Source organism: Danaus plexippus, chromosome 17 (assembly GCF_018135715.1).
Source record: "Danaus plexippus chromosome 17, MEX_DaPlex, whole genome shotgun sequence".
Lineage (NCBI taxonomy): Eukaryota > Metazoa > Arthropoda > Insecta > Lepidoptera > Nymphalidae > Danaus > Danaus plexippus.
The window spans coordinates 2,890,057-2,917,241 of record NC_083548.1 but is presented as its reverse complement, the minus strand read 5'-3'; the positions used below and the strand labels follow the sequence as shown (position 1 = coordinate 2,917,241).

Here is a 27,185-nt window from a genome sequence, read left to right as displayed (position 1 = left end):
ACTGTATATAGGTATTTTAAAAGCAATCTTAATTATTTTATTTATTTTTTTATTTATATAATCAAAAATCTAGTAACATGGACTCAAAAATTTGTTAGTAACAATTATAAAAACTTATAAAACTATGTTAATATTGTTATTGCTAGTGCATCCCACAAGAGATGGCGCAGCAATGATTCATGTAAGCACAATCAAATCTACTACACGTCATATTTAAGACGATTTTTGAATTTTTTTTTACTGACATTAGAATGAATACAACTGCGTCATATCCGGATATAATTTTCTTTCTTATATAGAATCATGTAAGAAGATTCGAGATGAAATAAGAAGTCAAAGATGAATTATATGAGATTATATAAAACTCATTGTTATTATTTATTCAAATACATTTGACAAACCGCTATACAAAGACATATAATGAAAAAATATTAAATTTTTCTAAAATTATTATTCATTAAATAAAATATCTATAAGGCTGGAAATTTATTTGAATAATCTAGACATTTTAACCAAGTCAAATATTACGGCTCTACGCAAATCTGTTATTAGTTCCGGCGGCTGCTATTGTTTTTTTTTTAAACAAAGATATTTTAAGCCAATTATACAAAGGTCGTAAAACATCTGCACTTTTGGTAAATACGTCACACGTGTGCACTAGGTATTAGAAAAACTACCTGCGGTTGTTTCAACTGATAACGATCTATTGTTTATTAAATACCCTTAATTACTATTCAATTCAATCAATGTCTTAAAAATAGGTAGGTGTTATCGTTAAAATTACTTTAGACAATTTCTAGGACTTGTCTCAATGGACTGTGCACGTGCGACCGGGTTTGTCTATTTCTTTGAATCGCTAAATATATAGGATATTTAATTATTTGAGAACATATACCGAAGACGTTTGTTTTAAATGAACTACCTAATGAAATGCTACTGGTTTACGTTCAATGTTCAATTACCTTGTTTAAATCTAGTTATAAAAATATTTTTAATGTATGCATTTATTAAAATAAATCTCTATAAAATTTTTTGTTTAAATAAGAGTTGTCTGATAAACATTAAAAAAAGACTTAAATTCTAATATAAGTTGGAAAAATATTAAAACGGAACCAATAGGAATGAAAATTTTTAATATTTAATTAACGAATTTCTTTTAATATTATGAATATTTTTATAAATTTATTTTATTTTAACATCACAAACTTTATTTTACAATATTTAGGGGTGGCAGATCTGACTAGCACGCCGAGGATAATTCTCGCAAGTTCGCGTCGTTACTGCATACGGAGCTTTTTTGTTTTTCATTGAACAACCAGCGCTTATGCTGAATAGTTCGAAGATTAATGAATGAATGACTGGAAAGGGAAATTAAGTGTGAGGATACGGATTGTTTTAAGCATTCATCTAATTCACATCCGATTACAGTATAAAACGCGTTAAATTGAAAATAGTCATCAGTCGAATACGCGAGTTGATTTTTCTTTCAGTGATGGACTTATCTCTTTTCAGCCATTTTGTTTCTATCTGATTCTCAACCTGTTTAAAACGTAACAGTGTATTAAATATTGTTAATAATTTTTAAGGCCTGTATTTTAAAGCCGATCAATCCCTTGAATTTTTGATCAAAATGATTCATTAATTTCTATATTTTATTTATATATAAAGTGAAGCTCGTGTCATAATGTATAAGACATTCTCGTTAATAACTTCTTCGATGAAAGGAATAAAAAGTATTTAATATTATAATATATATAGGTACATCTATGTTTAAAAGCCAAATCTGAATCGAACACTTCAATTTTGACAACGAGATCCCTAGAAAGGTAGACATTTTCAACCGGATATTCACTGTGCTAATTTTCATTGGTTAACCTGAAATTTATTTACGGCTAATAGGAAACCTATTTGTTGATAATGTTTTTTTAAACCGATTTTTAAAACATTTTTATAATTGTTTTAAAAATCGGGTACCTCCTATCAACTACGTAGTGTAAAAATCTCATTATACCTTTTGTTAAATTCGTGAGACATTATAGATATTAATTTTTAATTTCAAGATGATATAAAATAGTCGTAATATAAATTGGAGGTTAAAGGCCCGCCTCTCACGCGTGAGGACGCGGGTTCGAAACCTGGCAAGTACCAATGTGATGTTTCAGTCATATGTACTTTCGAATAGTATTTAGACACCACTGACAGACGGTGAAGGAAAACATCGTGAGGAAACCTGGTGTTACAATTTCAAACTATAAGATTGAAATCGCCAACCCGTCTTGAGCAAGCGTGGTGATTAATGCTCATGCTCCTTTTGCTCAGCAGTGGGCTACGATAGGCTGATGATGATGATGATAAAATTGTGATTATAAGGAAAGGCGTTAAAATTTTATTCGCACATTTTTGGTAAATTTAAAGAAAATAAGTTTAATCATGTGTTTAACTTAAAAAAAAACAGTTAAGTTTTAGTATGTAATATAAGTAAATCTGTTCGAATGGTTTATATTTTAAACCACTCGAGGTAATGACGCTGAAAAATAATAAGTTTCAACAAATAAGATTAAAAAGAACTTAATAGTTTATTTCATAAGTCGATATAAATATAATACAGATGTTAACTTTATAAATAATGTTTTATTTTTGTTATATTTATAATATCCAAATAGCAATTTACAATATCGCAGGAAACAGGCTTTTTATGCAATTGTTGGCGACATTTTAATAGGATTAAGAAGTTCCTAAGAAATTATGGAATTATTTGCACAAGGTGCGGTATTTAGGGTGGATTCATAAGAATATATTGAAAACACTTTTTATATAATATAACATTTATTTATCGTCTACTGTACAATAATCTACGAAATTTAAGATATATTCATTATTTGCATACCTATCTATGTTTTACAATAATTCACAGTAATCCTAAATAATGTTTTTAACGAGTTTTTGGTATACAGCTGTATTATTTGTAATTAAAGCTAATGTAACTAGTCTTCATATAAAACTAATATTAAAAGGCACACAATGGAAATACTTCTTAGCCAATATCACATTACTTTACAAAAAAGCATTAACAGTTAACTTATTAGTTAGTAAATATTATTTAAGTAAATGGAATCGAATAGAAGTCTTTCTTAAATTTAATCACATTGTCACGTTTGTCCGTTGGTGAATTCTCCTTCCATACGCCACACAGAAAAAGCGTAACTTAGTTTATCCTGTGCTAAGTATTTGCCGTGTTCAGTGTTGGCGTCGGTGACTTCACTATTCGAAGAGGAGTCGCTGTTGGATAAAATCTGATATAAAAATTCTATGTACTGCGTCGCTAGCTGCAGGGTTTGTATTTTAGAAAGTTTATCACTGGGCAGAGATGGAATGATTTGTCTTAAACTCGCAAAAGCTTCGTTCAAGCTCTGAGTGCGTTGACGCTCTCTTACATTGGCCATTACTCTTTGTATCTGGACTTCTTCGAACGATTGTGTTTTTCGACGAGATGATTTCGATGACCGTTTCCTTGATCTTCTTTGATCGTCGTTTTCATCGCTTCGTTCTTCCGTCGAGGCGCGATACGTGTTGTCACCGGGTTGTGGAACTTCACTGCTTTCGTAGAAATTTACACTCCTGTCTTGAGAATTGGAATCATCAAAGTAGAAGTTCCGCGTGAATTGCTTATGCCGCGGATCTGCGATACACATTTGATCATAAGTATGGAATTGCGTTTGTTGGTATTCGCGGTCGTCCCCCTCGAACACAATGTTGCCTTGCCACGACTGTAAAATCTGCGGGGGTCGTTCCGAGCCGTTGCTCAGATCCATTAAATGTGTTGGTGATGATGGAGAAAATGTCATTTCTGCATCCCTCTTAACCTCGATGGGAGCGTATCCGTAGAACCTCTCCTCGTCGTCAAAGCACTCCTGATCGGTCTCCTGTTTGATAGGCACTCTATTATCGCAGGTGTAACTCATAGCTTGGTATCCAACCGGAGATGCGTTATGCAACATGAGTTTGAGCGATGCTAGCTCGGACGCTTGCAGATGTGAACTGGTTACAGAAAGCCGGGACGCGGTCCGCCCCTACACGTCTCATTGACAAGATACAAAAAAACAACCATCTCCACGCAAACCCTGGTCTTCCCACTCCACGCTCCGCCTCTTTCCCACCACCTCTATTGTAATTTGCGTCCGACAGGGACGGAGATATGTATGTAAAGCTGATTGTATTGTTTATCTTGTCCATCATTATACATAGATTTACGATTTAGCGCCATAAGCGATCACGTCTAGGTATAAATCTGAATTTGAAGGATTTCGCAACATCGTTAAGGTTGCGTTGACTATAGCTGCATTGTTTCAATAAAAATAGTTAACTTATAATTTATATACATAACATAACTAAGAAATTATAAATTAAAAAACCTAGTATAAAAATGAGGAGTCAAATTTCTATGAATATAAAATAAACATTTGAACATCGAACTCATTAGAGTTTTAAGAAAAGTTGCGGCGCCGGCTTTGCTTGTAATTTTTTACGTCGTCTCGTCTCGCGGTCGCCTGAATCGGTTCACTAAAAATATCCTTGACGCAATCGGTTCAAGGAGCGATCCCACGGGGTGCCTTAATAATATAAACATTTATATTTTACTTATTTGTCTAATACAGATTGTTTGACGGCGTCTGGTCAGGATCATAGATATGAAGGTACCACCTACCTTCTCTTCAAGTTTTAAAGTTTAAGCTCTCGATAAATGATTAAAATATTTAACCAAAGGATTTAGAATATTCTACATATAACTAAAAAAAAAGGTGTTAATGTCCTGTTAGTAGCTAAAACGCCTAAGTGGAAACTCTATGCAAATAAAACAAATACGTAAACTTAATTAAAGAGAGATCATTCAAAAGTATGAAAAAAAAACTAATGAGAATTGCACAATGACGGCTCTAAGTAGATAAAGTGTTGAACAAAATAAATAGTTTTAAGACGATTGTCTATGATCTCGATAATACACCACTAACGTGCTGATAATGCTAACTCCTTGTTAAGGGGCTGTAGGTACAGATGTTTTACAGGAGATAAACGTTTAACCAAGTTTATTTTCTGAAGAGCTTTACGACTCTCTGGTTTATTTTGATACTTTTTTGCGGTTGACTTTGACACCTTCTAGAGATAAAATGACGGGGTATCGTTAAATTCGTCACGTTCCAACCTAGGCATAAGTTCTCATTATTTAGTAATTCTAGATGCTGGTAAAAATATAACTAGGGTCTTCTTAAATAATAATAATAATAAAATAAACGCCTTTATACCATTCGAAAAACTTCTTCGTGTTTTCTTCACACAGCACACATTATATATATTATAATTGCACCAACAAATAAATACGTTGACATTGGCAAATATACCAAAATTCCAGTTCGAATGAAGCCATAGAATTAAAAAAGTCTTATTACAGTATTAAGAAATATAGGCAATTGTGGACAAAAATTATAATTTGCAATGATTAATTTAATTGTAAATTAATAATATAACCAAGTTGAAATATTAAAGATTATAAAAGGAGGTTAGGTAGTATTAAGATCCTCATTTTATTGGTTGAAAATAATATCTAAGTTTGTATTATAATTGTATATACCTGGCTTCCAACTTTTAATACGAGGTTTTGTTTGCCAATTAATTCATCACTCTCAAGAAATTGAAGTAATTTATAGTTTATTTATTTTGTTTCAAATAATATTCAAACATTTCAGCCGTTAGTAGATTTTCTATTACATATGATCTTAATAAAGTTACATAATTGCTTATAAACTCACATAAGTTTTTGAACTCCACTTCCCTGTAGGCCTTGTCGTGCATTGTTCGTAAGCCGGCATTTATATAGCATTTATAACAAAATAGGAAATATCATTCCCACGCAAACGAAACCCACATCTGCGTGCAGTGTGTCAAAAATAGTATCCCTGATGACCATTGTTTTATAATAAAAACGGAGATTAGGTTCTAAACGGCAATATCGTAATAAATAATAACGTCTTGGTAGTGTTCAGAGCCATAAAACATCTGCGGCATTAACAGCTGTGTGGAAAACGTCACACGTGTGTACATCCAAAGAGAGAAAGTTACCTGAATGAAATTACTCATAGTGATGCATTGTTTTACTTAATTCGCATATTTTTATCAATTGAACATCTGTGCTTGTATTGTTATCATAGAACGGATTTATGGAATTTACCTAAAAAAAACCCACTAGCAAATAGACATCAATGATCGGCAACGGTCCACAACATAATGCTATATTTTTTAACATTACCTTTGATTTTTTTTTTCAACATACCTATAGTGCTATAATTTATTTCTATTTCATTGTGTTCTAAAAGGTCACTTCGAAATATATAAAATATGGTAATTTTCAGAAAGTTTTTAAAAATATAATGAACAATGGTGTTATTGAGTTAAAAAAAAAAACAAATTGTCAATTCTTATTTCTTAGAAGATAAATAATATGTCTGCACTATAACTACGAGATTGTTTCAGAGTACACCTCCAGCGAGCTAGCACAGATGTGTCCCATGTGTGCTCACAGCTCGCCGACGACGTCTAACGGTGCATATACATTATAACAAAATATGGCTATTAATTTATTATTCATTTATATCACATATATTTTCAAAAATTACCGTTATTCTCAAATTTTACACCTAATCGTTTTACGTTTATAAGCTTTAATATTAAATATACCTATTATTATTAAATAGAGACACTTATATTAATTATTACTATTTTTATCCCTTACCGTGCATATTTGTAGAAAAAATAAAAATGTTTTAATAATATCCGTATAAGCATCAAATTGGCTTTGTCCTAAATGGTTTTTCCGTATGGCAACCCCATCGTCACCCCGCATTGTCCGGCTCAGAGCAACGTTCACACGAAACGTTTTGTTTCAGCAGATGCAAGTTCCTACCTACTAGGAACGGTGCCAACTACCCATCAGCCGTCATGTCCATTAATTGTAAAAACATTACATAACAATTTCATTTAAATTAAACCCTGAAACCCTGAATTTATATATCGAACTTTATTATTAATAATATATGAAACAGTTAGTTCTGGGCTGTACCTACTCAACAATTGTCTTTCATAAACTACACCCGATAATATGATTAAACCTTTAATATTAAGAATATTAACGAGTTGCATACTTTGGTAAGATTATATCATAAAGATAAAAAATAAAATAAGTGATCTGTGGTTAAGGTGGCAAATAAGAGAAAATATTGCAAATGTGTCACTGGCAACCTACAATACATCCCGCCGTAGGTACTTCACGCAACTAAGGAAATGAATAATTGTAGTTGAAAACTGGCTCAGTCATTTGTCAATTTGTACTTCTATAAGCAGATACAGCACGGTCTGCTAATTCTGTGCTGTGGCTGTACATCGTTTCCTGTATAGATGCCTCGTGTTTTCAAAATGTCCCCGTTTTATAGCAGAATATATTGCGTATCTTAACAGCACGAGGGTTCAATAACATTCCTACTGACTGATAAACTGCGGATGTAGGTACTTAAGCAAAAAGTTTATAATCGATTTGGCAAAAAGATTTTATTTGAAAAGGTATAATAGTAGAGAATAACATCAACAGAAAATCCAATACTAGACTAAAAACGCGAGTAAAGCCGTGCTTTAAAAGTGGTATATCACAATCAAACCCTTCACTTTCTCGTGACACCTACTTGAGTTAATGAGAGGCACTCACTTTTTACAACTTCTGTAAAACCATCACGATTACATCTTCATACTTTATTCAGCTGAAACTTGATTTTAATATGGTTGTCGTCTTTGGGGCTCATCGAGGTCTTTCACTTGCTTTACCTATTTCTTTAAAAAAAATGTAAATTAAACAAAACGAATATATTTAAAAAAAAACACAAACCACCTTTTCGTTTCTATTTAATTTCAACAAAAGGTCACATTTCGTATGTCTTGGTAAAGACTGTGTCGGCAACGTGTTTTCCGTCGTCGGTGAACATATAATGGAAACAAAACTCTTATATTTATTTATTTACCAGTATAAACTATTATGTCACTGGTTTATCATTGTTGAAAACAACTACATATGAAAATATTCTCTAAATATTTTAGGAAGTATATAAGTTGAAATTAGGTATATTATTTTCCACAATTATAGTATCATGAAGAAAGGATTCAAACACATAATTAAACTTCTATATTTTTTAACGGGTAGGCATAATGTTAACGACTATAGAACAGAAGTTGAAATAAAATTTTAATTTGAATATACGTGAGGTTGACGGTTGACGGTTGTACAGCAAAATTATACAATTAAAATATACGAGTATATATCCGTCATATACAACTTTCAAATTAAATTCCTCAAATTGATGTAAATCCATACAACTTGCAGACTTATTATTTTACTATTTTTGGCGTAGGTAACTACTGTATTTCATTTTACCTGCCGTATAAAAGCTTTTCTCGCATACCGCTAAAAGGCATGAAAAATTATTAACAGACAACTGTAACAGCGAATAAAGAGAACGCACTCTTAATATAAAACATCCAATGGTCAGTTTATTCCGCCAATTTTAATATTTACAAAAAGAACAAAACGTAAAGAGGAATATAAGACTTAATTCATGAAATTTGTCAGGAAGCAAAGACAATGTCGCAGTATAACTAGACGGAAGTGAATTTGTTTAATTCGTATTTAAGGTAAAAAGATTATTACTGGTGTCACTTGAAAAAAGCAAAGTTATTTGAATTTATTAATGTACTATCCCTGACAAGGATTTTTCAATGGAGATGTTTAGTTTAGTCTTTCAATACATTGTCGCTACCTTATATTATCTATCTATTTGTTTTTATTTTTAAATTATACATATAAATTTTATTTAAACAAAAAAATATATATATATTTTGTTAATGTCCTGTTTGTTTTCACGATTCTGTATAAGGTCTATATATTTCAAATAATCTCAATTATTTTTTTTGTATTCGCCTGTTAGATAGATCACATTCTATGTACTTATGTAATTAGTTTATAATCATTGCACACGTCTGAAATGCAATACACGTAAAAAGCCGCAAATTCGTAAAAAGTGGTTATATAATAGACAAGATTTGACGAAACCATGTAATTTTTTTACTTAAACTATTTAATACGCCTAAAATAATTAACAATCGTTATTTACAGTCCTGTTACAATATAATATAAATTGTAATTTGCAAGAGATTCCCTACTCAAATCACAAATGGCACCTCATCTTTTTCGAGATTTCAAGGTTTTAAATATACCTACCTTAACTTTAAATTTTCTTGTTTGTTATATAATTTGTTCATAATTATTTACACATTCCCTTTAAATTTTACTTTGGTTACATTTTTCTAAGTTTAAAACTTGAGTTTTTTCCGTTTTCCCTCACTGTTCACTAACAATTGAGATGAAATCCATAATCACAGATACTGTTAAAATCTACCATCAATATACCTACACGTATCCCAAAGATAATAACAGATAAAAAATATATAGTTGTTAAATAATACTGATGAATTAAGACATTATTGGATATATTAAAATCTAATTCTGTACTATTATTAGCTACAAGGTTGCACGGACAAACTGATTACGCTGAGTTTCCGGCTCATATAATCATATTATTAGTAATAAATCTTCACACATGATAGATGCATCCATCCATCCATAGATAGATCCATAATATCCACGTGGGTACATGACATAAAAAATGTAAACTTTCAGTAAGTAGTTTCTCGACAAAAACTGGTAAGGGTCTTATAACTTAACTAATAATCATGACATTTTATGATTCAATAAATAGAATATTCTGGAGAATATTATTATAACATAATGTCTTAAATTTGTTTGCATTATTTTTTAATATGTATTTTTATGAATAAGAAAATATAAAGTGGTTAAAAATTTCCCAATTCCATTTACACTAATTACCAAGTAGTTGATAATTTTGGGTGGACTGTGAATACATCATTAAGACGATAAATCTGTTCTTCTTATATTGTACTTATAATTTATATTTTTATTTGTTTTCAATTGACAATATTTAAGTTTTATTTAAAAGCGTTCGGAAATAAAATACGTTACTTTTTTTCGTTTTAAAAAGCTTTACGGTAATAATACTCAACTTACTTAAACGTAATTTATCCATTGAATGTGTGTATCTATCTATAAATAGTAAGCATAGTTATATTGATTGAAGAAGTTATTAATGTATGCTAATAATAGAATAAAATACAATTAATTTTTTGTTAGTAAATAAAATATTATTTTTTTACAGTCCAAATAGTAAAAGATAAACGAAACGCTATTTAGGTAGATCTTGTGTTACATTATAGTCACATGAAAATGATTCAATAACATTTCTTAATAGTAGGTACCGTAATCAATAAAAATATATAAATATTTAAAAAATATTAATAAGACATGCACATACATAGGTACCTTTATATGTATGAGATATAAGGTTAATAAATGTATAAATATTTTTACTTAATCCTTAAAAGATAAATATGGAAGATAAAAAAATAAAGCAAAAAGAATTATTATCATCGTCATTGTTTATAAATTTTTGTTAAAAGATTTACAACTGATTTCAACAAAATTACACTTTCTTAATATTTCAAAGAAACGCACACACATTTGCTGACGGCACTGAACCTATACAAACTGTCTTCATAATAATAAGGTCAACTGTAACTTTAATTCTTTCAACGCAAAATATTTCCAAATGGATGCAAAAATAAGTGTATTTACTTTGAGAGCTACCGGCGTTGATACATTTAGTCGCTGCTTCCGTTCAGAAATCACGATAATAAAATATTATTACTCTGATACACGCATAATAAGCGCGCCAAAATATGAGGTTATCCTTAGCGAGGAAGAGTATTTCATCTTTAACAGTTTGTAATAGCCATTATGAGTTCATTTACGTTTATATAGATATTTAAAATCCTAATCATAGCATCTTACATATTAAATGTTGCGCAAAGATTTTCTTTTGTTATTTGAACAATACTAGGTGTTGCCCGTGACTTAGACGTCATTAAATTCAGATTGGGTTTTCGAGAGAAGGGAGCGTGAACTATATAGGTGTATGACATCTAACCATCAGTGGCATCTACAGTCTCTGACTCTTGACTTAATATAAAATAGAACTGAATGCTAACGTTAATTTAAATCTCAGTCTAAACACTGACATTTTGTAGTTCTTCGTTTGTTTCATGAAGCTAATACTATCATATGTATGTAAGGGTTTTTGAATGCAAAACTTAAACCTGTCTGTGTTTTATTTCATACAGCAAGCTCATGGTAAAGCACCTGTAAACCATCATACAACCGGGTACTATACAGAAGTTTGGGACAAACTATATACTATATTTTATTATTTACTTATATATGTATATATTGTAATAGTATACAATTGTAGATTTTCATAAAAATCCATTCAGTAGCTTCGAGTTAATAGTATTAGGACACTATAATATCATGCATCGTAAATTTTATGAGGTAAATATTTAATATTAACTGATGATCTCATGTTATGGTTTATCGAGGATTGGTTAGTGTCATATCAGTCGGAAGGCTTTTGAAATATGGCATGTGTAATCAATTTGAGCGTCTGGCTGTCTCTTGCGTCATGTTCGGAAGCATTTTGAACATGCTTTTTGGAACATCTAAGCACTTTGTATAACACAGCGATCTTTGTATTGATATTGGATTTCGCATTTCATGAGCCAAGTAGTATCTATATTTATCATAAACCAGTGCATCATACAGGTCTAAACATTAGATATATTGAATGTAGGTATTATAAAAACTATGTGGTCTGTTATATTGCTATATTATTCCTACGCGCAAGAAAACATAAATCATCGACACGTGATGCTCATAAAAGTATCATTTCCTAAAACTTCGTACTTAAAGAAGATATTAAAATATATATTTTTTTAGATGTGGGTCGAGTCAAAGAAATAAAACATTATTGAGAATAAAATTTAATTGAAATCTGTCTAGTACTTTTGGCATGATGCACTGAAGCTGCAAACTTCTTGGTATAATTTATATAGATAGGTAAATAGATAATTATTATACGTTACGAACATGGATACAGACTATTAAAATTTACAAATGGTTTAAATCTCCTTAGACTTGTTTACTAAACTAGAAAGGTCCTAGAGGATAAGATTTTCAGAAGGTAGGTATCTATATTATCTACCTATAATAATTCGGTACCTAAGTTTTGATCAATATAAATCTTTCATCATCATTAAGTAGATTCAACCCCTTTATTTATACAAACTGTCATCTTTTATTGCATTACGTTAAACTGCGGTTCGATATGCATAATAGTATATTTTTGTTAACTCCTGACAGTATGTTTATCTTTAGATGCTTTTACAACCCCGCGATGAATTATTGGCTGCCAGTAATGACAGCTTGTCTCCGGTAATACCTATATATAAAATTAAAAACTCAGCACAAAATTATAAAATATACTTATGATTTAGTTTCTTTTGAATAATTTAAATTACTTCATTATCTATTTTCAATGAATATCTTGTTTTAATTTAAATGTAATAGGAAACATATTATATAGATACTAAAAAAAGAATATATGTGTAAAAAATGGCCAATACGTGAAATAAATCTTGCGTGTTTTAAATGTATTATGAAACTAACTATGTTATTATATTTATGTGGCCGTAAGGATCATATTTATATGTTAAGCCTCGAGCGGATATTCAGAATAATTATTTGTTATTTCTTTTTTTTTCTGCTACCAAACTTAGCAGTTATGAATTTCTTAACTTGGTATTCGTTAAATCTTAAATTCACTTTTTTATATTTAATTATAAATTAAAATAAAAGGAAGTCACAGTCCAATCTGTATACTAAGGCTGTTTCTGCCAATATCAAACTCTTATATTTGTTCAAATCGTTAAAGAACTGATACACTGTATGATATTGCTGGTTATATAAGCATAAACTTTATGCCATAAAGAATTTTAGAGAAGGTTATTCAAAAATTATATTTTTCACTTCATATGGAAGAATCGTTTAGATATTACTATTCCACTCATGCCAGATGTTAGTAACGACGAAATATGAATTACCTTATTAAACTTTCAGAAGTCATGAAGTCTAAAGAAGACACAAAAGATGTTGTTTAGCATGATATTTAAAAAAGATAATGCTGACATTGCTGCTGACTGCTGAAAATAGAAAAAATCAGCAAATGGATATAAATAAAAATATTAACAATTTTAAATGTTTGATAGTTTTAATAAAGTAAAGTAAAAAAATTGGAAGTTTGTTTGTCTGCGTACCTAAGAAACTTCAACTGATTAGGATGAAGTTTTGTAAAGTAAGTACATACACATTATTAAAAATATTCGATAACCACACAATATTGAGGATAGTAAATTTAAACATGCTAATAAAATAGAGAATATAATCTGTTTCAAGCTAATGTAACCAGTTTTATAACTTTTAATTCATAAAAAAACCCTTTTATGTATAAAAATTATAAAAATTTCAAGTTGCGCATATAAATTAAAAAAATTATACAAATATTAAATGTCTTATTTTTAAATAATTTAAAAACAATAATATTGCAATATTTCTCGACCGTAATAAAAATAATGAAAATTATTAAAAATTTCATGAATTGTCAAAAATCAAGATGACATTGACACAGTTTTGTATTTGAGACGAGCTGTTAAAAACAGAATTACAGCTGCGCGCGCGCATTTTATTTAGTGAATATTTCAATTATTATGAATTAAATTTGGATAAATTTAAGGTAATATGGAGTCAGGGGATTCGTTTATATCTTGTGCTGTAACGGTAGAATGGACGACACCACAAGGCTCAATTATAAGAAAGGTAAATTATAAAACAGGTTCAATCCGACTGATCCGCAACGAATTTAGAGAAATGTATATGGAAATTACAAGTGAAAAACATAACGCTATTCGCCTAGCTCTTAAAGGCATAAATGTTTTCAAAAAATTCATGGCAGAAGGTAAAGCCAGCATTAAATTTCAAGAAGCAGGTTGTACTCTTTTCATATCCAATGCGCCCCCTACGAACTTGGTTTCATTTTTAAGGACAGTATTCGTCAAAATGACTGGCGATAAAGAGCAAGGCATTAATAAAACACCATCGAAGCAAAGTGTGAGAACGAAATTATTAAGTGGCAAGGCTAAGGCATTTGAAGATATAAGCCCAGTTACGGTAGCGGATATATGCCAGGCTAAAAGTAAGATCAGTAAGGCGACTACAACAACTCCGTCTCCACCTTCCAAGAAGAGAAAGTTTGATGAAGCAATCAAAGGACCAGCTCCAAAGAAACTGTACTCTCCTTCACCACTTTCAACCACAAGTTCATTAAATGAAGAACAAACACGAGTGTTAGAAGCTTGTCTTAGTGGAAAAAATATATTCTTTACTGGTTCTGCAGGCACAGGGAAAAGTTTTTTGTTGAAAAGAATTGTAGCAGCTTTACCACCAGACGTAACAATGGCCACTGCTTCCACTGGAGTTGCCGCTTGTCATATAGGTACATGAAATAAATCTACATATTTTGTTATAACGTCCTAATCTACATAAATCATCTACATAATATTGATTAATTGTAATGAATGTTGTCAATGCTGTGAAGGAATGTTAGTATTAATAACTACTTCATATATTTCAGGTGGGACCACCCTTCATGCATTCGCTGGCATCGGAGATGGTAGTGGTACTGTAGAAAAGTTGTGCGAGCGAGCAATAAAATCACCGCTAGTTGCACAAAAGTGGAGAAAATGCAAACATCTTATAATAGATGAAATATCTATGGTTGATGGATTGTATTTTGAGGTAAAGTACATAAGTGTTCTGTAAAATATATGACTATATACAAAATCTAAATTAAATTATTATTTTTTTCAATCATAGAAGTTAGAAGCAGTAGCAAGACATGTACGGAAGAATAGCAAACCCTTCGGAGGTATTCAACTGATTTTGTGTGGAGATTTTCTTCAGTTACCGCCTGTTGTTGATAAAAATAAATCAGCAAAAAGATTTTGTTTCCAAACATCTTGTTGGGATAAATGTATAAAATTGTGTTTTGAACTGAAACAGGTTCATCGACAGACTGATCAAGAATTTATATCTATCCTGAACAATATTAGGATAGGTCGTGTTACAAAGGAAATCAGTGATCGCCTTTTAAAAACAGCAGCACAGAAGATTGAAAGTGATGGAATTCTTGCCACAAGATTATGTTCACATACAAATGATTCAAAATCAATAAACAATTCAAAATTACGAGACCTGGAAGGCGAAGAAAAAATATTCTCGGCTCAAGATAGTGATAACGCCAGCACACTGCTTGACATGCAAACTATTGCACCATCAAAATTAGTTTTAAAAGTTGGTGCACAGGTGATGTTACTGAAAAATATTAATGTTAATGCCGGTCTAGTGAACGGAGCTAGAGGTGTAGTCGTTAGATTCGACGAAGGACTTCCGGTTGTGAGATTTAAAAACAAAAAAGAATACACAACTCGTACCGAACGTTGGTATGTAAAAAATTCTAGTGGTTCATTGTTCTGTAGACGCCAAATACCTTTAAATTTGGCATGGGCATTCTCAATACATAAATCTCAAGGTCTAACATTGGACTGCGTGGAAATGTCCCTCTCTAAAATATTTGAGGCGGGTCAGGCTTATGTCGCACTTAGCCGAGCTCAAAGTTTAGATACACTGAGAGTGTTAGATTTCGATTCACGGCATGTTTGGGCTAACACTGATGTCTTAGAATTTTATCAAAGATTTAGACGACGTTTACAACAAATGGAAATAGTACCTCTTGGGAGACCGTTATCAGATAAGACAAACAAAAAAGTCAAACTTAGGGAAATTTTAGCAAAACAATTGAATAAATAGAAATAATTTTACACTGATTTTAGTACAATCATGTCCTAGAATAGTAGGTATTTATGTGTAGTGAATGTATTTATAATATTTTTTCATATAATGTACCAATAATTCAGACTGATAATTTTTATACCTCTGATCTCTACTTTCTAAACACATCAATCTATCTACACTTTTAATGGCTTATAATAAAAAACGATTATGGGACAGAAGTTATGTATTTTTATTGTCAATCGTTATCAAACTACCTTGATTCCACCGCTGTTAATATTTCTATTTGTTCTTCTAGAGTGGCGAGTTTCTCTTGAAGACATTTAACAATGTACTTATATGTTTCTATGTTCTGATCCATATTCTTTTTGGAAGATCGACTGTCCTCCATGTTTTTTTGCAAAACCTCTGAATGTTTTTTGTTTTGTTCTATGGCTTCCCTTAACCTGCTGTTAAGATTTTCTTGTTTCTTAATAATTAACCATAGTTGTGCCTCTTTAGATGCATCGGCTTTGCATTGTAGATCTTCAGTAACCATATTATCAAAGTTTGCCGGCTCTTTAACTCTATTTATACTATTTCTTATGTCATTCATAAGCTCTGATTGGCTAACTTTAGTCAACAGTTTATCCACCTTAAATTTCGATGATAATTCATTTGGCTACAATAAATTAAATACATTATTATTTTTAAAAACTTAATTAATAAAAATATTTGCATAAATATTTTGTTAAATAAAACGCAAGGCAGAGTTTTAACAGTGTTAAAAAGTTTGCTATTATAGTTCAATGAATATTAAATTAAAGGTACAAATTATTAAATATAGTACCCTGAGAAGTTTACTAGGCGGGAACAGTGTCGGAATAGCGTTTTCCTTTAGTTTTCGTTGAGCATCAAAATATTTGTGTTCAAAATGCTTGGAACATATTCTACTTTTTGACCAATCAAGGACAGCGCATTTGTTTCTTAAAGCATGCAGCCATTTGTTCCTCATTTCGTGGGAAGTAGGGCAACTGTAATATAAAACTGATAATTGTTATTCCTGGTAGTTCATATGTTTGACCCTAAATCTTTACATTTAATTAACTTACTTATGAAATGTGACACCTATTGGTTTATTAAAAATAGTTATTTTACATCCTTGAACTACACAATGCATGTAAGTCATTATTAAATTAATAAATTTAAGTTTTAAATTAAATAATTCACAACAAACACTAAGACGCCTGTAAACTATTAACGAAGTACCTATGCTACGAAATATCGATTGTAAATTGTCATTTGTCGCTGTCAATGTGACAGTTAAATATAAACATATTTATAAATATTTAAAAGTAAGTAGGTGAAATAAATATAAGTTATCTATATGAAGTATAGGAAATTCAAGCTTATTTAGGAATAGTTACTTGATTTTTACATTTCACATGTTTACAAAATATGTTGCTAAAGTATTAAACCCGAAACATCAACAAGATGGACGGAGAGGAAAAGGTTTAAATCTCGTTTTATTTTTCCGTAAACAGGGATATTAATCATATTTTGTAAAAATTACCTTTTTTTACAAAAATAAAACTATAATTCAATTAATGTTGAACAAGCCTTACGCAGTTGTATCTTTTATAGTAAACTTTTATGTGAAGCGTGAATCTTTAAAAATCACTTTAATTGAATTTGTCGAATTTAACAAACAGTAACCACTTGTGTTAAAAATTGTATAATGTAAAAAAAATATTTTTTTTTAATAAAATCAAAATTGATCTAAAAATTTTGATGTACATGTCTGTACCAGTATATTTTTATATTTCAAAGGTACTTTTGAAAACTATAGGGTACTACGAAAAACTTTTTAAAATTTTAAGCTACACACATTTTTATCAAGCCAGAACTCGTAGTTAATGTATTAGTAAAATTAATTTTGAATTGTATACGTAGTTCCGAATATTTGGATTTACATAACTATATTATATTTTAACTTTTTTGTATATAATAAGTTATAACTTTTTAAATCTATTTCATTATGTGTGTAGTGTTGCTAATATAATTGGGAACATAAAAAATACTTTAGTTCAATTTTTCACTAAAATTATGGTAATAGGATTCGAATTACGAAAAAACGATTTCAGTAAATAAATTATATTTAAATAGGGATTATTTTAATCTGTAACACTTATGGCCACAGGTGGGATGAATCTCCAAGTATGGCTGATTTCTTCGGCACAGGACTGGACACTGGGTAAATCTTTAGCTATAGAAATATCATCCAATATTGGTTCAGTTGTTGAACATTGTATGTCTATTTTATATTCTCCTGGTGTTAAAAATACAACGGTGCACTCGTGATAAGCTTTCGCCGACTCCGACAACGTTGTTAAAACCACCCTTAAACAAAATATAATATTACTATCTCAGAACAAGTTTGAATTATCGGCTAAATTTATTAAACATGAATATAGTTATATGAATGAAGAAGTGTGGGTAGTTTGATAGTACTAACTCATGGTACAAAATTAATTGAAATAATATAACATCTTTTATATTATGAATAAAAATATATATTATTTCCCTGACTCACTTATTATTTCCTGCAGTGGCAACCCTATTATCAAGCTTGTAATTGCGCACGCCATTGTTATAGTCCTGATAGAACTGTACAGATAGACATAATTTATGCAGGGGTCGCTTGAGATGGTTGGACACAGCCACTCCCAAAAACAGACACTCCCCAGCGGTACAGTTGTATTCCTCTTGCGGCTTTATGTATTGCTTGTTTAGGCTCACCTCTATAGTAGAAATGAATTATTAATAAACATCAACTGTTATTTTTTTTTTGCGCTACAGCCTCTAGGTTTTTCCGAAACAGTTTTAATGTAGGCAATAACAGTGACAAACTCTCAGCTTAGAAGTATAAAGTATAGTATAGTAATTTTGGTACTTATATAGTATATTTATGAACAGATTAATATATATTATTTGTATTGTCTTACCCCAATTCAATGGTGACATCCTGACAATATCCATCATCGACTGAGACAGAGTAATACCTTTCACAGAGGCACGTCCGTTAATGTTCGATTGCAACAGATGCCACTTTAAGTCTACATTCTTGGTCAAATGTTCTGAGCACATAACCTCTAGACTATTGATGGATGTGCCTGTGCTTATTGACTTTGGTTCCATAGAATCTGCTGGAATAAAATTATAACAAATTATAAAATATTTTAAAATTTTATGTGGACTTTATTTATTTCACTTGAAATGAAATTTTTAATTAATTAAATTTATTTTAAAACTATTTATTTGTCCTGAGTTATAAAATAGTAATATACAAGATAATAAATTATATAATGAAAGCTGAAATCAGTAATTAAAATTAATGAAGAGGTACAGAATTATTATAAAAATTATTGAGTATTGCAAGCAATAAAAAATATATATTTTTATTATTAATTTGTATATATACATACCATCTTCTATTTTAACAGCTGTAGATGTGAATGGGCATCTATCAAGCGGTACGGGAACTCTACAAGACTCCTTGCCCTCAATCAATATGTGTTTGGAAGGAGCATATTCAAAATCCATTTCTTCATTAGTTAGGTTTGTTATATCTAGAACCAAGTACAGCTGGCTCGGTCTGGAATAAATATAATTTTAAAAAGTCAATTGTTTATTTTGTCCTAAATAATATCAGATTCCTCATTATACTAGATTTTGCCACCGACTTTATCCGTGTTGTATACGAAATTTTGTTAAGAGAAGTGAATGTCTACTTATTAAGTGTGTCAACCGTCAGCGCCATCTAGCGCCTGTCGTGTGTCTTAATACTGCTAACAAATATGATTATATTTTCAGACTAAACTATTGAGACTGAAGGGAATGATTATAGAATATATTAAAATTAGTTCTAATCTACTTTACTGATATGTCTCATAGAACAAAGTTTGTTAAATTTTTATAAGTTTGTTGAAAGAACAACAAACATACATCCTCATAAACTTTCATATTTATAAAATTACTAGGATTTGTATATATATGTACATAAAATAAAACTAATATTTTTCGAATTTACTACGCGTTTCTAATTATTTTTAACAGCATAAACCCGACGCGACGTTTCCATCGCTTTGCAGCAACCGTGATCACGGGCGGACGAGATGAGACATTCTCATAATAATAAAAGCGTAGTAAACACGAAAAATATTAGTTTAATTTCAATGAATAATCGCGAAAGTCTCAGAACTCGTCACAGTAAAAATGTCGTTTAAACCTATAGACTTACATTTCAGCGGGCAACACATCCCAATGTGTTATTGAGACACTTGGCAATAATTCCAAATTCATTTGCAATGTCGATTGGCGACAATGCAAATCTTTACCAGCTCCGCCTGAATATCTAAGAACGATCTGAAAATATATGTATTGGGAGGGGAGAATATTCAAATAGAACAGGTTTAATTAATGTCAGGAAATACTAATTAAATGTTTTCAGTAACTTAGTAATAAAATATTTTTTGTATACAAAATGTATGTAAGTTTAAATTCTTAATTCAAATTTGCAGTGTATAATACATTTTGGTGTATTTTATTTTCTAGATGTAACCCATTTTGTATATCACTTGACTTTTTATTCTTATAGCTAATAGTATATGATAAACTATTACTATAGATGAAGACAAAAATTAATCTTTTTTTTAATATGTACATATATGCATGTGTGTATGTTCCCATTGCTTGTAACATATTAAAAAAAAACGTTTACTTAATGGTCATTATACATGAGGAAGTAGTTTCTTACTTGTGTTTCAATTTGCCGACCTCTCGACGGCGGCATTATCGATATTGGAGCCGACCAGCTTGTTGTTTGGGAATTAGAAGATCTACAAATAAAATCAGTATATATAAAAACACGAAAATGGTTTCACAATACACTATGCAAACAGAAAAAAAATGTGATAAAAAAATCATACACATGAGCTGGGAGTAGAACCTGCAAATTGTGCGGTATAGAATTCCAATAGATTAGAAATTTAAGCCATCGCTCTATATGAAGATATCATTAATATATGAAATATAAATAGTTTCCACCTGGCATCTGACTAACCTGAAACTACCCGACGTCCTGTTAACCATGAGACCGCTACTAAGTGAATTCTGTTGGTTTGAACTCTGCGTTGGTAGCGACGTTTGTGCGTTTGGTACGGGGGAACCAACCCTCGACGGGTAGTTGGATGTGAGGCTGTTGGGGAAGACGTTTTCACCGCCCAGATCAAGGAAGTCAGCTTCACCGTAAAGGGTTATGGGTATGGATGCTACGTCGGTGGGTTTTATCGGCAGCTGGGACTGGATATCTTCATTCGACCACTGGAACACTTTTCTCTGTAACTGATTGTCCATGTTTGACTGAAAATTTTGAAAAGGTTTATTAGAATTGCACTTTTATTTACTAGATTTATATCGAGTGAAGGGGTTGTTAATTGATATAGGTGGGCCTGATAGGAAATGTATACGTGGCTTGTCACCTTAATATATAATGTTATGTGTGAATGAAGATATAGTTCAAAACTTTAACTTAATAGTTTCACTAGCCTCTATTCTCATACATACGTACATAATATCGGGATATGATAATTTTCCTACCTGAATCAATAGATCTAAGTATTCAATTGCCACGTTGCTCGTGTTGGTGATCTTTATGGTACACTCAGTGCTCTCTCCGTTATACAGCGATATATTTGTGACGCTGGCTGATATCTCCGGATTTGATATGTTCACGTTGCCGGATAGCGTGAGTGTCGTCTCTATGGAGATCCTCGGCAGACTTGGTATGACCTCGATAGAAAACGCAGAGGGAAATTTATGTGGCATTGGCATATTTTTGAGTCTGCAATTCGATTTCACGCCTAGCGTGTGAGTTGAGTAACCGAGTATGAGAAGTTCACCGACTTCCTTGGGAGTACCGTGAAGGTTAACTGTGGTAGGGGAATCGGGGGGCAGGATTATTGTCTCCGGTATAGACTCAAACACAACCCCCGAAGTCAAGAGCCGCATGTTCGACACTTTCAGTTCAAATGGCAGCGGATTAGTAAGTTTCATTTGAACTTCACATATATCGTCCTCAACCCATAGATACTCTGTAAAAATGGAATTCATATCATTATTATTCTCTACCACAAATTTTCGGCTTTGACCGCAATCACACCAACATTCCTCACCCATTTTCCCTTCGTCTTTCTTGGTTTTTCTCTCGAGACTCCCAAAATGTATTGGTGTGAATATGAATGGTCCTTGGTTTGATTTTGATTTTATTAGATGCGGCGTCCTGGCTGGTGGTAAGGGTCGCGGGTTGAAGTACAAACAAGTAGGAACATGTGTCAGATTCGCCGGTGGAATGACTTCGCCTGTCTCGAGAACCAATGGTACGGGACCACCTTCACATTGCGCTGACAAAGCCTAAAAATATAAGCACTGCCAGTAAGAAAATCTAGATATAGAATATTGATTCATTGATGTAGTTTTCAAAAAGTTTCCATATTATTTAAATTTACCAACAATATTGCAAAAAACTCGATAAATTGACAAAAAAAAACATTTAACATTTCTGGACGCAATATCCTTTGATGTCATCATTTATTTAAACTTATTGGTTTCCTAAATCGGAATATAGATATAAAATGAGTTGTTTTTAGATTAAACTTCCTTTAAAAAAATTCTTTATTATGTAACTGTTCTGATTATTTCATCGGGTTATCCAAATTAATTTGTTAAAATATTATCATTAGGTACTTGTGATTTTCTACATTCTATTCGGCAAGCAGTAAATAATACATATCTCAGTAAATGTAATGGTTTTCTTAAAAGTATATCTCTTATTTCTATTGCTATAAAAACCTTCGATAGTCTCTTTTATGAACATTATTACGTACTATTTCTAATTTTTTAACAACGCGTATTATTTCAATTTTTTGCAACATCAAGTGAACTCAACGAAACTCGTTTTTTTTTCTTAAGTTGTTAATTTCCGTCATGAACGTGAGCTGGTTCATCTATTTATCCAGGTAGCATTTTGTCCCATAGTATATATATATATAGTATACCTTGCTATATATATTCCGTCTTACCTGTAGCTGTATGGCCAGATCTCTGTGTTCCTGTCGTGAAAGATGCGGCCACATGGTCTGCAGGAGGAAGGTCATGTGTCGTGTGGCGAGGGCGGGGTGCCCCATGCGCCGCGCAGCCACCACCAGCTCGTGTAGCAGCTGAATCTGCAGGGCCGGCCAGCCTGGGGCCGCAGATTTTGTAATATTTTTAGGGTTTATGGACGTTTAAACTTTATTAATCTGTGACTATTATTGTAATCGACGAACTTACAATAAGCGTTCGTCGTACGTAGTGTGATACAGAGCTATTCTAGTTTCTTATTAGTCAAACTTCGCACATGATAGTATAAAACTGGAAACGCTTCGTACGTAGTGTGATTAAGATAAACTTGTAATACTGATACAATAATATTCAATTCAGTGAACGTACAGTTTGGTACGAAATTAAAAGTTTTAACTACAAACAATTAATATTTCATAATAACGTATAGCAAAAAGTCGTGGTGGCCTGGAAGTTAAAGGCCCGCCTCTCACACGTGAGAGCGCGGGTTCGAAACCTGGCGAGTACCAATGTGATCTTTTTCGAGTCATATGTTCTTCCTAAGAATATTTAGACACCACTGACAGAAGGTGAAGGAAAACATCGTGAGGAAACCTGGTCTTATAGTTTCAAATTATAAGACTGAAATCGCCAACCCGTCTTGAGCAAGCATGGTGATTAATGCTCTAACCTTCTCCATGCGAGAAGAGGCCTTTGCTCAGCAGTGTGCTCCGATAGGCTAATGATGATGAATGACGTATAATAAATGATCTATATATATATATAGATAATTTTCAATCATCAATTACGTAAATATTTACGTAATTTAAAATCATCTATGTTTCATGTATTGCAGATAATTTCATCAATTCTCCATATCACCTTGAAAACTCACCGACTTGATGCTGTACAGCATAATTGGGGTCCAGGCTGATCTTATGTCCGGGGAAGCTGTGCAACATAAGGTGATAGCAGCGTGGCCAGTCAGGGTTGGGGTTGTTGGCGCTCACCTGTCGAGTGGCAGCTAGACGTTGGCAGAACGCAGCCTTGCGAAGAAAACCTAGCAGTTATATATATTATATATATATCGGCGTAATTATATATAATTCCTATTATTTGAATAATCAGTAATTGAAGGTAGTTGAAATTATCAGGTGTCACCCGCATAACCACCTGCGTAACCTGTGCAAGTGTGGCCACGACAATGAGTGTCGGCTGGTATAAATAGAGGAGAGGGTACAGATTGAAAACAGTCTCGCTCGAGCCGTTGCAGGGGTCGGATCTCTTTGAAATAAGAAATTCGTCAACCCGTCTACAGGATTACATTTAATATAAGTCTGAGATCCTGACGACATTCAAGAATAAAGGCATTACTGACGTCAGTTATACTGACGTCACCCTGTTCAAAAACCACGAGGGTTATACTAATTCCGACATATACATCGTCTGACATATTTCGTTTCCAAAACAATTCAGTACTTGGTTTTTTCTTATTGGCTAATATTTCTTATAGAGTCTAATCCTCACCTATCTCCTTGTATAGTTCTGCCAGCGTGTCAAACCTCTGTATCTTTTCTTGTTCGCTTAACGTCAGGTTTATGAAAATAACGTTCTGTAGGAAGCTGGAGGCTCGCAAAGTGTTGTTTTGCTCGACGGCGATTCGGGCTGCTTTGAAACAGGCCTCCGTTTCTATTATACCCGCGTTCTGATATTTGCTGTAATGTATGGTAGCTTTGCGATATTTCTCTGCTATTTCCTCGCCGCTTAGCAGATACATGGTGTGTATTGAGGTTGGTTGTCTCGGGATGGATGGAAGATCTGGGCTCAAATAGGATTTCTGGCTCTGATATTCTATATCGGTCGACGAAGCCAGAGATTCCGTATCGGCGTTATCAGTCTCGGATTGCCTTGACGACGTTTCTAAGCTCTCCGATGAGGACGGAGTCAGTTCATTCGGCGCGTTGATAGGACTCGATGTTTTAGAGGTTTTTAACGGTGAAAAGTTTAATTTAAACTTCCGGTAGGGCTCGCTTGGCGGCTGGTATAGTGACAGCGGTTTCGTTTTGTTCGGTGAACTTTCTTGTAAGCTTGCGTTTCTTTGGAGCGGCGTCGAGTTACGTAAGTGTGGATACTGAATTATGGCTGAAGTTACGCAATGACCTACAAAAAAATATTTGAGATATAACATAATTTATATGGTGTGTGAATGTAACTGATGAGGTAGATATATAACCTTCTTTCGCTGCACCCAACCAAAGCCAATCATTGACAGATTTAAGAATTTCACCGGCAGAATTATATAGACTAAGAGCTTCGGGCACCAGACCAGCTTGCAGTGTCAAATCTGCTAGATTCTTCGTCACTCTGCCCATACAACGCTTTTTATTATTCCTTGATTCCATATCGAGACCTTCGAAATAAAATTATTTTAACACGAAAAATAAAAGTCTACAAATAAATAAATAAATCACATTTAACATAATGACATTACCAACAAAATCTCTTTTCTCGAATGGCGCGAGTAATAAAGACACCTTCTCCAATTTCTCCCTCGATCTTTCCAGTCTTTTGGATTCGACAACCCAAAACAAGGAATTGATAAGTTCAGCCACATGTTGTTCCAAATCTGGTACGGGATCATTTTCCCCATAGAACAGAGCATGAGTTTTGAAATTCGAAGGTGTTGTGAAATTTTCTTCTTGAACCGAATATGTCGATGACGATGACTGGGCAATGCTGTCACACGATGAAAGACTGTCTGCTGCTTCACTGGGTAAAGATATTCTAGACAAGAAATTGTATCAGCAATTATAGGACATACCAATACCAGATACTCCTGCAGCAAAAAAAGCAATTTCCTTTCTCAATGTAGTAGTAATTCGCATATTTGAGCACACATCTATGCTAAGCATTATTAATTACATCTTAAAAACACACACTCATGACAAAATGTTATATTGTGTCCTGAATTTCATGATGTCTGCATAAATGTACTTAAGAATGCACAACAAAAGCTACAAAATGTTTGGCTACAGGCCTTGTCTTTTGTAATCCAGGTTAAGATGAAGTTTTTGAACAATTTATAACACTCACTTATCACTTAAACTGGTTTTTTCTTTTGTCTTATCGTCTTCATAGAAACTATAAGTCTCTGGTTCCTGTTCAGGTTTCTTCAGGTTGCTCCCCGGACCAAACATAAAAGCACGAGAGTCATACAGAGTGTTGGAATATTTTACTTTTAACGATTCATGAACTCTGCAGACCTCATTCAGTTCTACTTGATTTGCAAATTTACTTAGCGTTATTAAGCCAAGTAATCTCCTAAAAAACAGTATTCATATGTAAAAGGTTTTATACTGTTAATGTTACATAAATTCATTGTTAGTAAACCTGTGTGTTTGAAAGTCTCCCCAATCATTATTCTCAACTGGATAGTCTCGGACATATCTTACCCAAATATCTCTCACTTGACCAGACGAATCTAAAAATATTTTACAACACTTGTGATATAAGTTTATTAATATAATAAGTTTCATTATATAATATTGAGAAATTGAAATTTCTTGTAAATTATTTGTGTGATGACAATGTTTACACTTACCAGTAACTTTAATATTATTGACGCGTTGTATCCGCTCCCAGAGTTTGTTGAAATTCTTGAGCACGCCCCCAATACCCTTAACAAGCACTAACAGGCAGGCATGATGTTGGGCGTGCTGTGCATAGTCCGGGTGCGACATCACCGACTCTCCAGGCGCGTGAGATAATATGTAGCTCACCGAAGATCGCATTGAATAAAATTTCAATATCGCCAATCATTAATCCACATATTGGCTATTCATTTCTATATATATTAGCACTTACTACAGATTATAAGTATGTTAACGATTGAATAAAAATATTTTCAACTGATATTACTGTGTCAACAGTGAAACGGTGTAAGGAAAACTGATTACTTGATTAGTGAATTACTGAATAGTGATTTCTAATTATTGACCACTGTTTAGTTGTACTTGTGACGTTTGAAAAGTTTGTTGCTTTTACAGCTGACACAAGAATTAGACACTGGAGGTAGGTAGATATT

The 27,185-nt window shown here is 32.3% G+C and overlaps 4 protein-coding genes across 7 annotated transcripts; 1 reads left to right on the top strand and 3 right to left on the bottom strand.

Annotated features, from left to right (window-relative positions):
- Positions 1 to 2,552: 2,552 nt before the first annotated feature.
- On the bottom strand, positions 2,553 to 4,389 carry LOC116771562 (twist-related protein-like). Its single transcript, XM_032663447.2, has one exon. The coding sequence runs from the start codon at positions 3,996 to 3,998 to the stop codon at positions 3,150 to 3,152; it is 849 nt and encodes a 282-aa protein (XP_032519338.1). The 5' UTR covers positions 3,999 to 4,389; the 3' UTR covers positions 2,553 to 3,149.
- Positions 4,390 to 13,698: 9,309 nt separating this feature from the next.
- On the top strand, positions 13,699 to 16,355 carry LOC116771512 (ATP-dependent DNA helicase PIF1). 2 transcript variants are annotated; one of them, XM_061523335.1, is made up of 4 exons: positions 13,844 to 13,933; positions 14,158 to 14,609; positions 14,748 to 14,911; positions 14,990 to 16,355. In XM_061523335.1, exons 2-4 carry the CDS (start codon positions 14,174 to 14,176, stop codon positions 15,980 to 15,982), a joined length of 1,593 nt encoding a protein of 530 aa, XP_061379319.1. In that variant the 5' UTR covers positions 13,844 to 13,933; positions 14,158 to 14,173; the 3' UTR covers positions 15,983 to 16,355. The 2 variants fall into 2 exon arrangements, with proteins under 2 accessions (XP_032519274.1, XP_061379319.1); XM_032663383.2 differs by having other exon boundaries at positions 13,699 to 14,609.
- Positions 16,173 to 17,224, bottom strand: LOC116771163 (THAP domain-containing protein 6-like). Of its 2 annotated transcripts, none has more exons than XM_032662919.2 (3): positions 17,056 to 17,224; positions 16,794 to 16,977; positions 16,173 to 16,625 (listed from the first exon to the last, which is right to left on the bottom strand). In XM_032662919.2, the coding sequence occupies exons 1-3, from the start codon at positions 17,130 to 17,132 to the stop codon at positions 16,218 to 16,220; spliced, it is 669 nt and encodes a 222-aa protein (XP_032518810.2). In that variant the 5' UTR covers positions 17,133 to 17,224; the 3' UTR covers positions 16,173 to 16,217. The 2 variants fall into 2 exon arrangements, with proteins under 2 accessions (XP_032518810.2, XP_032518811.2); XM_032662920.2 differs by having other exon boundaries at positions 16,794 to 16,990; positions 17,056 to 17,202.
- Positions 17,225 to 18,081: 857 nt separating this feature from the next.
- Positions 18,082 to 27,116, bottom strand: LOC116771113 (protein brunelleschi). 2 transcript variants are annotated; one of them, XM_032662829.2, is made up of 17 exons: positions 26,703 to 27,116; positions 26,492 to 26,582; positions 26,195 to 26,422; positions 25,593 to 25,885; positions 25,335 to 25,511; positions 24,629 to 25,261; positions 23,997 to 24,161; positions 23,083 to 23,243; positions 22,177 to 22,414; positions 21,602 to 22,095; positions 21,066 to 21,364; positions 20,760 to 20,841; positions 20,244 to 20,368; positions 19,429 to 19,598; positions 18,949 to 19,146; positions 18,537 to 18,744; positions 18,082 to 18,343 (listed from the first exon to the last, which is right to left on the bottom strand). In XM_032662829.2, the coding sequence occupies exons 1-17, from the start codon at positions 26,890 to 26,892 to the stop codon at positions 18,118 to 18,120; spliced, it is 3,978 nt and encodes a 1,325-aa protein (XP_032518720.2). In that variant the 5' UTR covers positions 26,893 to 27,116; the 3' UTR covers positions 18,082 to 18,117. The 2 variants fall into 2 exon arrangements, with proteins under 2 accessions (XP_032518720.2, XP_032518719.2); XM_032662828.2 differs by having other exon boundaries at positions 18,949 to 19,149; positions 26,703 to 27,115.
- Positions 27,117 to 27,185: the final 69 nt, after the last annotated feature.